The 11,890-nt window shown below is 45.1% G+C and overlaps 1 protein-coding gene across 1 annotated transcript; it reads left to right on the top strand.

Annotated features, from left to right (window-relative positions):
* Positions 1-2,954: 2,954 nt before the first annotated feature.
* Positions 2,955-11,797, top strand: OSTM1 (osteoclastogenesis associated transmembrane protein 1). Its single transcript, XM_069851675.1, is given in 7 exon segments — positions 2,955-3,260; positions 3,262-3,309; positions 6,234-6,348; positions 7,823-7,920; positions 9,269-9,433; positions 10,237-10,402; positions 10,698-11,797. Coding segments are annotated over 7 exon segments (936 nt in total). The 5' UTR covers positions 2,955-2,972; the 3' UTR covers positions 10,754-11,797.
* The last annotated feature ends 93 nt before the right edge of the window (positions 11,798-11,890 follow it).

The raw sequence follows: 11,890 nt of genomic DNA, 5'->3' as shown, positions 1-11,890 counted from the left end.
TTCTTTCTTCTTTCTTCTTTCTTCTTTCTTTCTCCTTTCTCCTTCTTCTTTCTTTCTTCATTCTTCTTCTTTCTTCCTACTTTCTTCTTTCCTCTTTCTCTTTTTTCTTTTCTTTCTTTTTTCTTTTTTCTTTTTTCTTTTTTCTTTTTTCTTTTTTCTTTTTTTCTTTTTTTCTTTTTTCTTTTTCTTTTTCCTTTTTCCTTTTTTCCTTTTTCTTTTTCCTTTCTTCTTTTTTTATTTTTCCTTTCTCCTTTTTTTTTTCTCCCTTTTTTTTTTTTTCTTTCTCCCCTTTCTTTCCCCTTCTCTCCCCCCGAGGCCGCTTTCCCACTGGCAGGGAGGCCGCGTTCTCTGGAGGTTTGGCGCGTACCCCCCGCGCTGTCCCGCGGCCGGCGCTGCGGGCTCGGGGCGGCGGGCCGGGCCGGGCGCGCTGCTGCCCTCTCCCGGGGGCCCCGCGGCCCTCCGGCGTTTGGGGTTCCGGGGCTAAGCGAGGGGGGACACCATAGACTCATAGACTATGAAATTCTTCCTTATGCCCAGTCTAAATCTGCCCCTCCCCAGTTTATCCCCACTGCCCCCAGTCCTGTCACTACAAGCCGTTGCGAACACTCCCTCCCCAGATTTCTTGTAGCCCCTTCAGTTACTGGAAATCCCATGCAGCAGCATCCCTGAGAGCACTGTTTACATCCACTGAAACCAAGACCTGCACCCGTCTCAGTGCCAAGGAAAAGCAGGCAGTGGGCTGTCCTAGGGCCTTGGTGAAAGGCAAAAGGAACATGAAAGAGATGCTAGTGGATGCTAGATGCCGAAGTCCCCGTAAAGGAAACCCACAATCCCAACCCACAGCAGAGGGAAGCTTCTTGCTTGGCTGCCAAAAAGGAGAGTAGAAGCTTGCACCACTTCAGGAAGAAATGTTTTCCTGTGAGGGTGGTGAGGAGCTGGCACAGGTTTCAATTTGTTTTCTTTATCGCTTGGAAGGCCATTTCTTTGGAGCTGGGGTATTCAGCCCTCTCGGAGAAGCCAGATGCTCTCTGCTGGGTGCTCTTGGCCTGCCTCTTGGCATTGTTGTCATCATCTTTACTGTTGTGTTTTCACCTGACAGCACAAATCCATCCTGGTTGTTCCCATGCTGCAACATTTCTGGCATACTGGCACAGGTTAATGCCAGGTGGGCGAGGTGACACTGAGCTGGGCATGGCTGGGAGCACAGGGAGCTGATGCAAGCAGCACCGAATTCTTGGCAGCTACCACAACCATCACACCACCACCAGCCAGTGCTTCCTCCTGTCACCAGTGTCATCAGCTGCAAGAAAGCGATGGGGCCATTCCTGCCTGGCTCTGTTATTCCTGAAGACACCATGGTACGGAGTTGCAGGGCTCTGCTCTGCCTCTCCCACGTGTACGCGACCAGAACACTGAGAAGCCTGGACTCAGTAAAAAGATGATTGAGATCACTGGAAAAAGCTGCAGTCAGACGGGACTGGTCAAGGTCCCATCAGATGGCCTCAAGTTATGTCAAGGGTGGTTTAGACTGGATATCGGGAAAATTTTCTTTACCAAAACAGCGGTAAAGCATTCGAACAGGCCACCACGGGAACTGGTGGAGGCTCCTTCCCAGGAGATGTTAAAATGTGTAGATATGGCACTTTGGGACATGTTTTAGTAAGCATTGTGGTATGTTGTTCTTGGACTTGATTATCTGAGAGCCCTTTTTCAACCTTAACCATTCTAAGTTATCGGACAGCCTGGTCCTACAGCCTCCGGTGAGGGGTTACCTGCTGTTGTACTCATTCCTCCAGCTGTGGGAAGAATTCGCCTTCCTTTGGTGGTGGCATTTTTGTTGAAAAGCAGACATGGGAAAGTTTGGGCCCGGTGTTTAGATTGAGATCGAGCATCGGAGGTGTTCTGACTGCAGAAATATGCTGTTTGTTCCTTCTTCATCAACTCTTTATATGGTTTGGGGTTTTTTTGTCTTATTGTGGTTGTATTTTCAGCACATTACGAAGCCACTTCCCAAAGGACAGATGCAGGAAACCTTGGCTGGTTCAGGGAATCAGAGTCTGCGAACTTAACATTGGCCTTGAACAGATGTCAATGTATCCTTGGAGAAGCTGAAAGGTATGAAGAAGAGCCGAGTAAACAAGATTAGGAAGCTGCCACGCCGCAGGTGGAATCACCCAATTATGAAGTTACAAATGAGAAAGAGTCATCCAATTATGAACCATTGGTCTCTACTTAAACCAATCATATATGAACGTGCAATTCCTGGAAGGGTATGGAAAGTCTTGTAAAATCAATAAAGATGTCCTTTTGCTTACAACTTCTACGTGTCGTTGACCATCCTAACCACGACAGACAGACAGTTATAAATCTCCATTTTGGATGGAAAGGGCCTTCCCTCGTTGGAGCGGGTGGTACATGAATTGCACTCCCTGTGGGACAGAATGTATCCCGGGTTGGGCACATCCTTACAGGCTGCGTGATCCCCATCTGCACTGAGACTCGATGATGCTCCAGCATCAGGACCTGGGGACGCCCCAGCAGCATGACTCGGGGATACTCCAGCACCGGGACACAGGGATGCCCCAACACCAAGACTTGGGGAAGCTCCATCCTCACGACAGAGGATGCCCCAGCATCAGGACACAGGGATGCTCCAGCACTGGGACCCAGGGATGCTCCAGCACCGGGACACAGGGGTGTTCCAGCACCGGGACATGCGGATGCTCCAGCACTGGGACGTTGGACGCCCCAGCACCAGGACACAGGGATGCTCCAGCACCAGGACACAGGGATGCTCCAGCACCGGGACCCGGGCTCCTCGCGCGCGGCGCCCCCGGACGAGGCCCCGCCCCCGCCAGTTCACCCCGCCCCCCTTTGGCCCCGCCCCCGCCTCGGCCAATGAGCGGCGCTGTCCCTCATTGGGGGCGGGGCCTCCTCCCCGCGCGGCGCTTCCGGTTCCTCGCGCGGCCGCCATGGCGCCGGCGCGGTGGTTGCTGCCGCTGGTGCTGCCGCTGCTGCCCGCCCTGGCCCTCGGCCCCGCCGGGGAGCCGCGCCGGGCGCCGCCGCCGGAGGAGGCGCTGGAAGAAGCGGAGGAGCTGTGGTCGGAGCTCCGGGGCGCGGGGCTGCCCGGGGACCTGCCCGAGCTGGAGCCCGAGTGCCGGCGGCTGCTCGCCGCCTTCGCCGAGGACAGCGCGGCGCTGAGCGCCTGCCTGGCCCGCCGCGCCCGGCCCGTGCGGCTCTGCCAGGGCTGCCACCCCCCTCTACCGCCGCCTCCTCGACCGCTACCACGACATCGCCCGCGCCGTCGGGGTGCGTCCGGGGACGGGGGGGGCGGCGCCGGGGCCTCGCAGCTTCCACTCGTGATGGTTCGGGACCGGGGCGCAGCTGGGCCCGGCGCAACCGGGTGCGGGGCCTCGGTTGAGGGGGGAGCTTCACAACCCCGTGAAGGTCAGTTCCCAGGCTGTGAGCCCCACTGGCTGCATAAGGCGGTTTAACAGGGTCTGGGAGCTGTTGGGAGGCACCGCTGCCAGTGACGGCTGCCTTCTGCTGTTCGGCATTGTGACCCGGTCTGTGTAGCCGGCTCCTGGCATGGTTAGGGGCAAGCAGCTCCACCTGCAGAAAAAAGCTTTACTCTTCTCTGCAGGTGGAAAAACTTGAGTTGTTCTTGCTGATGTAGCAGTGGCTAAAGCAGCGTTCTGGCTTACAGGTCATTGTATGACACTAATGAGGAGCAGTGACTGAGCTTCATTGCCTGACGTCTTTTTGAAAACTGAGGATTTCTGGAACTGTGGTGGGAGATGCACGTCTTTCATGGAGGGACGTGTCACACTGGTTTTGGCTCCAAAGCTGGCAGAAGTGTGTGGCAGCAAACTAGAAGTTCTGAGTGCTGGCTGGAGTCTGTGGACACCACCAATGAGAAACCCTGACCGCAGCTGGGTCTTCTGTTTAAATCCTCCAGACTTCTGATCATCCTTTTTTTTATTTCTTAATGTGGGTCATGGCTAGTATTGTGTGTTCAAAACTGCTATTTAGCTTGTCCAACTTATCCATGGGATGGTGTAAGGATGTCAGTAGTGGATCAGACCAAACGACCTTTGTCTGGTCTCTGATGATGGCTAGAAGTGGGTGCCCTGGTCAGAGTACAAGCAGAGAGCAACTTCATAGCATTGTGTCCCATGGATTGTCCTTCCAGTCTTGGGATTTCTAAGTCTGTATTTAGAATCGCCATTGACAAGAAAAATCTTTTGCTCTTTAAACATAGACCGACTTCTGGTGCCACAGTGCCCTGCTGCAAACTATTGCACAGTTCAGTTACCTGTCGGGTAAAGAAGTATCACTTTTTGTCTTTTATGCATTGTCTGTCTCACCACCCCAGTGCCTGTATTGGAAGAGTGCATGGATGTTCATTTGGTAATTGTCCTCTCCAGGGCAAATATCTAGCCAGTGGTCTCTTGGTTTAGTTTGCAAACCTGCAGTGTGTTTATTTGTTTCTCATGTGGAAGCTGTTTCATACCAGTGACCATCTAATGTGAAAGTGAGAAATTAGTATGCAGTTCTCTTGGGTACTTTCAGCATGGTGTTTTGGCCAGGATTAGGTTGCTAAAGATATCCCAGTACTTATAATGTGTATGAACTTATTGTAGCTGCTGTTCTTGAGTACTTGCAGCCTGGGAGGACTGTTCCACTATGTGGTCTGGAAGACACCTCTGTATGAAATACCATTTGGTGTTCCTTCTGTGCATGGATTAACTAACCAAAAAAGGAGGTGACCTCTTGCAACCTCAAACCATGATCATAAGTAATCAGATATCTGATGGTTTGATCTTTGCCATCCTATAATACTTATAGTGCAATGTGAAAGAAGCAGCCAAGTTAAGTTTTGGACATCTCTAGAGTGTAAAATCCTCCTCCCTATACTAATTAAGGAATAAATTAAGCAAATATTTAAGGAATTATGTAGGTCTGCTTGATTCAGTTTTGGATTTAAAGGGCTCTTTTCCCCACTCATGAGTCCAACTGGTGAGGAAGTTTCATAGTTAAACACTTTCATGAAGCAACCAGAGAGTTTCCTGCCTAAACATTTCTTGAGTATCTGTTTGTAATTTAGTAGAAATGAAAGCGAGTGAACATGGGGGTTACCAGATCTGGCAATATTCAACTTCTGCATTTGAGTCTCTAGGGGAAACTTCTTATTTAAAAGATAAACCTGTTTTAGCAAAGAGAAGTAGAAACTGGATCTCTCCTAAAGCTCTGTAAGGAACATGATTCTCGTTAACGAGATTACTTTCTCGTATGTCCCACGTCACTTATCAAAGAGGCTTTTGGCAGCTTTGGCGATTTTGAGAAGTGCTTAAGTCAGTTTAGGAGCCAGAAAACAGGAGCTGGAGCACAGGAGTCAGCTGACTGGAGATCATGGTTTCACATCAGTGATTTGAGGGAGAAAAATAAAAGATTTGAAGGAGAAAAACATTGCGAATTCTGAGAGAGATTCTTCCTGTTTGTTCTGTAACTGATTTTTTGGTCACTTTGCATTTGTTTATTAGCTTGGTCTAGAGAGTAAGTTGTTGTAAGAGTTGTGCCAGTGCCTGCTTTGAGAATGGGGTGGGGTGGGTGGCTTGCTAAGACCTGATGGGCTTGATAGCAAGTGAGCCTGCCTTGGTCCTAGGCTTTGGGAGAATGGCTGTGGGCACTGCTTCTCAGAGGGCCATGCTCTTGGTATTGCTGCATTGAGGGGATGATGCTGATACAGTATGTTGGTACAGTGGTTTTGAACGTGGTTTTCTGTTCTGGGGTTTGTTTTGAGGCCACTCTGTTGGTTCAGCTCCTTCCAATATTCCTGCAGTCTAAAGTCCTTCTCTCTGGCTTCTTGTGCCTTGAGCTGGGTCCTGGAGTAGCAACCCAGAAACTGATTAATATGAGTTACCTGCAGAGGAGGCCCTGTGTCTCTGCTTGCCTTTTTCTTTGTTTGTTTATTTATTTGTGTATTTTTGGCTTGCATGCAGTTCCAGCAGGTTTTCAAAAACCATGTGCAGTAAGCAGTGTTGCTTATAATTTGATTTGGAGGATAAAAAGTTTTTTGTTTTTCCATCAGTTCTGTTCTCCCTTTTTAGAAATACCAATGTTATAAAATGTGATTGTTGAGATAAAATACATTTCAAAATTTTCCCTTTTTATTTTTAAGACTTGATTGCTTTTTTTTGTTTGTTTTATTGTTGTTTCCTCTCTTCTTCTAGAATTCTTCTGAGAGCCACAATTGTGCCAAAAGCATCTTGACCTCAGACAGACTGCAGATAGTTGTGACACTCTCGGAGTTCTTTAATGAAACCTGGGAGACAGCCAACTGTGCAAGTACGTGACTCATTCTGTAGGTTCCGTGCTGCTGTTGTGACTTAACTTTGCCAATTTGCACAGATCAGAATTGCATGTATTTCTTTAAAGACAGATATTGTATAGCATAAAAATCCTGAACTAGAGCTGTTCCAATGAGGGGCACAGGGACTTTCTACTTTGTCAGAGATACTGCCAAAATCTGAGGGCAGTAGTCTATTAGAAAAATCAGTTGCTATATAAATATTTCTTTTAGGCTATTCTTTAAAAAGGTAGTAAAGTTAGTTTTCTTTGTGATCTACAGATGCTGCTGAGACTTTCCATAGCTTCCTTGTGGTTTCTTCTGTTTGTCTCAGTCTTTCCATTTTAAAAAATCTTACGCAAAAAATTGTTCGTTCTTTGTTAATGAAGTTAGTAGCTCTGGAATGCTTACATGTTGAACAGTATGTGCCTCCACAGCCATGCTTTTTACTTCATTTTGTGGCTGGAGGGCGTCCAAGTCTCTCCCTGTATCTCACTGTCCCCATGCTGATGGTGCTGTGCCATGCTTACAGCTAAACTGTGCCATTCCCTGTTGTGGGAAGTGGGTGTGGAACAGCACCATGGAGTTGAACATTAAAGATGCTGAGTTTCCTGCCGAAGTCCCTTAAGAGCCCAGAAGAGTGTGTTCATTTGTGAGTTTGCAGTTTGTGAAGGCTGGAAAGACAGTCCAGAAGCAGCTCTTGGTCTGGGCTGTCCTGTTATGCTTAGCCTGTGGGCTTTGTGCTGCTTGCCCAGTGTCCAGCTGGATGCTCACCCAGCATACTGATGGTGTTTCCTTCTTTCCGGAGACTTTTCTGTGATGTTGGCTCTTAGGGTGCTGTCGCTGAACATCTGAATTCCCAAGACACTGTAGTTTTCAAGGATCTGCCTGGTTAGAGCACCTGAAGGGAGGTGTGATGGGTGGAAGCTGTAACACAATAGGGTTGAGTCTATGACTGGGAGGAAAGTCCCAGAACTCCCCTCAAAGCTGGTGAAATGGTCAGCTATTTTCCTAAACAGTAGTAACCTACACTCTGACTTCTACTGTTGTTTGTGGTCTAGCTGTTTTCTGGATATTCACTGTTTCATCTCCACTGCTGGTGCTTCTGCTTTCACATAATGGCTGTCACTGTTGCTGGGCAAAGCCAGATTTGAAGGGTAGAAAATAAAAGTAATGTCTTGTTTTATCTTGAAGTCCAGAGATAATTCAGACCCCTTCTTCAGAAAGCTCTTGATGATAGTCTTCATCTTTCACTTAATCAAGGCCAATTAATTCTGAAATATATTCTCGATGAAGAGTTAGGTCAGCAGGTCTTGAGACATCAATGGCAGGCAGATAAGGAAGCTGCAGTGTTGACTAGACCTGTCTTTTATAGTCGAGAGCTCTCTTTGCAGAAGTGGAGTGTCTGGGGCTTGTCGGCTATGGAAATGTTAGAAATTAGAATATCCTGATGTTTTTCTTTCTCTTTGACAGATTGTTTAAAGAACAACAGTGAGGGATTATCAAATTCTACTGTAGAATTCCTGGATTTATTCAATAAGTCTCTGACATGTTTTGAACATAACCTTCAGGTATTTATGCTGTGTATTTAAGCGAAGCACTAAATCCTCTAATTGCTAGCAAAATCTTATTTATGATGAATAAACTGCACATAAGGATTAGACAAATAAACTGCTGGTGAGTTTGTGAATTTTAGGCAGTTAAAGCAATGATCCGTAAAGTGCAGATATTTGCAGATTGAGAGCCTAGAATTAATTCTAATTGATATTCACCTTGACCTCATATTGTGTGTAATTACAATGCTACTTCACATCAGAATTTCTGAATTCACCGCAGTTGATAATTATATAGTAAGAAAAGGCATGTCTGCTTGCTGTAAGTCTCTCTCTGTCTCTTTGTGGAATTGTTGTCTTCTGACTTAACAATTGAATATTTAAATTCTCTTTTGATAATATAGACTAGTTCAGAAAGACCAGCTACCTGAAATCATTGCAGCAATTCTTTTGACTAGTAAAATAATGGGTAGCTAAAGTTTGTCCATATTGCAAAGGCGATATAATTAGTGAAATAAATGTGGCAATTGCTCTCAAAGAAAATGCTCTGAATAGCCTAAGAAACTGTGTGCATTCCATTTGAATCAGAAACTGGCCAAGTTCCGGAGTTGTTAAATAGTAAAAATGGTAAATGATGAGTATGGAACAATGTCTAAGGAAACTGTCTCCTTTTTTAATCATATTATTAATGATTTCTAGGAAATGTGCCTTTATTGGCCTTGGTCAGGAACAGCATGGACTGGCCTATTGATCACTTCAAGTGTCTGAACTAGAACTTAACACAGTGATTGGTGGGTAGCTGGTACAACCATTATTGGGCTGAAATGTCTTTAGAGATTGTAGTTTTGTTTTCAAGTGTGCCGTGTGTTCAGGGATGGTGAAGGCCACAAATTGAAAGGATTCCTTACTATGGCACAGTGTATCATTTTCAGTATAGCTGAAACCTAACCTTTTCAGTATAGGCAGCAACCTAACCACTTTTAGGTATGGGCAAACAAAAAAAAACCCACACAACTATTAAGGAACCTGGTATCTCTGTCTCCAGAATGACACTTAATTACTAGTAATCCTTTTATTTTTTTTCTTCTTCTTTCTGGGAACTGATACTTAAAAGGTACATGTTTACATAAAAAAGCCGTTAGTTCAAAGAACATTATGAGATGCAGAACCTGCAGGAAATGGATCCTATCCGTAGTGAATTAGAGTTAGTGCCTTTTCCTCCTGCATTCTCATGTGAGTTGTCCATCTGGGTGTCTACTCAATGTAGGATGCTAGGAATCTGCATTTTGGTTCAAACTTGACTCTCTTTTAAGCTTTTTTCCATAATGCCTTAAACCAACATTCATACAGAGTTTTATAATCCTAGGGACAAACCACCTATCTGTCACCAAATAACTACACTGAAGTATGTAAAAACTGCAACGAAACCTACAGAGTGTTGAACGACCTGTATAACAACTTGCAAAGGATGAACAGGCAAGGTGGTGAATCTGGGCACTCCGCGCACTTGTGTATCGATGTGGAAGACGCAGTAAGTATTTGTTAATATTTGACAGGGAGGCTTTGTCGTGGAGGTCTTTATTAATTGAGCCATTTGTGCTTGCCTTGCTTGGGATTGCTTCTCTCTCTCAGTATGGGACAGTACTGGCAGCAGTGCCTTTGTCAGGCTGATGGTGCATGAGGAAGTAGTCAGCCTATTGGGGCTGTCTTGCCAGACCCTGTCCTTAGTAGATGCAGCAGGAGCTTGACTGAAGCTCTTGATCATCTGAGTGTGTTCCAGTTTAAGTAGCTGCGCTTCAATTTCTTACTGCAAAGGGGATGGATAAAAAAAAAAAACGTCCTAATCTTCTGGCTTTTAATGGGAAGCTTTACTGCTATTGTTCTAGCCAGTGTAATCATTGATTCCTTATTACAGCAGCTGTTTCTAGGGGTCCTCAGCATTGGTGGCATATGTTTGGAAAAAGCTTCATTGTATTGTGTGATTTTAGGTGGTTGGGCAAAAGGAGAGATGTCGAAAGTGTGGGATTTAGCCCTGCTTCCGCAGGCTCTCAGCGAGTTCTCTCGGAAACAGGCATGTAGCAATGTCTACAATCTAGCTGAGTGTGGTCTGATTTTGAAGCTTGTAAAAGTTTTGACGTGAAATCTTGTCTTATTGTAAATTGTCTGTTTCTACATTTCCAGGGATTTGCTTGCTTTTGGGGAAAGATCTGTTAAAGTGTTGTTTTCTGAGGTCATATTTGAACGTTTGAATGTCATGAGGCCTGAGTGTTTGCTGTGCTTCCCAGCAAAAATGCATTTGCTTGCTTTCATGGCTTTCTTATGTTTTCCTTTTAGATGAACATCACTCGGAAGCTTTGGAGCAGAACTTTCAACTGTTCTGTTCCCTGCAGTGATACAGTCCCAGTGGTTGCAGTTTCATCCTTTATTCTCTTCCTACCTATTGTTTTTTATCTTAGTAGTTTCCTTCACTCAAAGCAGAAGAAACGGATACTCATTTTGCGTAAGTGATGGCGCTGGCATTTCACTGTTAGAGTTGGGTGGTGCCAGGGACTTGCTTGGCTCGTGTGGGAGAGGGGGCCCAGCCAGCTCTGCCTGCAGCTGTGCTGACGGCGCTAATAGCGACTATTAGTCTGCTGCTGTCCCCTGAAGAAGCTTCAGCCATATCTTTTCATTAAAGTTTCTGGACGTGAACGGAAAGCTGTTTGCAAGTCTGTGTCAGATAAATAGAGGGAGTGGAGAGACTAGTTTTGTGGAATTCTTTGTGTTTAATTTTCATATAATTTTTCCCTTTCTAGCCAAACGCATCCAGTCAAATGCCAGTCTTGTGAACATCCAAGAAAAATACAGCTGAGCTGCAAAACAAAACCTGAGAACTGCTGCTGTTATACAGTGGGTACAATTGTGTTGGAATGAGGCCGGCACAAAAGAGGAGTTAATTATGGTTTAGTGTAATGATACAGAGCAACACAAGTTAAACAAAATGCTGTCTGACTTCTAAGCGAGGATTTTAACAAACATGACAAGGCAGGGCTGTGTGACTCTGTATGGACTCTGGTTTTGAAAAATCTGTGGGTTTTTTTCAGTCTTGGGCTGAAGCTGGCGTTTTTCTAAGCTTTTGTATTTCTCATTGATAGAATAGTTACACTTTCCTTGCATATTTGTTTTCTTTAATTTATCTTATTTCTTACACCTAAACCTGAAATTCTGAATATTTGAGGTGATTTTCATAGACAGATAAAACTTGAAATAATATTTGGTGTTCCTGCTTGAAAATGTTGATTCCATATAACATACAGTTTTGCCAGACTTGGGATGGACAGGAAGCCTTTAAAAAGAAAAGTTCCCATCTTTCTGATACCTCCCTCTAAAGTTGTGGTGCTGGTCTCTCTTGGTGGGGGGGAAGATGTGAAATGTGGAGGAAGTGATGATATATCATGTCCAAAGCCATCAACAAAAGGAACAGAACTGCTAGTGCTAGACATGAATAATAATCGTTGGTGACTACAGTATTCATCTGTCTCTGAGGCAAGCGGCACATTTAGTCATTTGCACACTTTAACCACTGAGATAATTGCATTTCAAATGTCAAATTTTCAGAGGCTTATTTTAGTTGTCTGCACGACTAACTGAATGCTTCGCTGTTTGTCTTTTTATTGTGTTATTTCCTTTCCTTTCTAATTTTCAAGGGGTGGGGATGTTTTGTTGCTTGTTTGTTTTTTCCTTTTGTAAAGGAGAACTGAGGTAAAGTCAAGTCACTGGAGATGCTGAATTTCCTGGTCTAGAGTTTGCTATGGCTTAATACAGAGGTGTTTATGGGAACTTTGTAGGGAAAAAATTACCTTTTCTAGATAAATATACATTTTAGTGGTAAATGAACCAGAGAATTCTCTAATATTTATATAGAACTGCCCTGGAAGACAGTGAAGATACTGTGTTGGGAATTGGTGGCTTTCAAGAAACAGTTTCAAAAATTAGACCTGTGAAACAG

Source organism: Phaenicophaeus curvirostris, chromosome 2, assembly GCF_032191515.1.
Source record: "Phaenicophaeus curvirostris isolate KB17595 chromosome 2, BPBGC_Pcur_1.0, whole genome shotgun sequence".
Lineage (NCBI taxonomy): Eukaryota > Metazoa > Chordata > Aves > Cuculiformes > Cuculidae > Phaenicophaeus > Phaenicophaeus curvirostris.
This window is presented reverse-complemented; position numbering and strand designations above follow the sequence as displayed.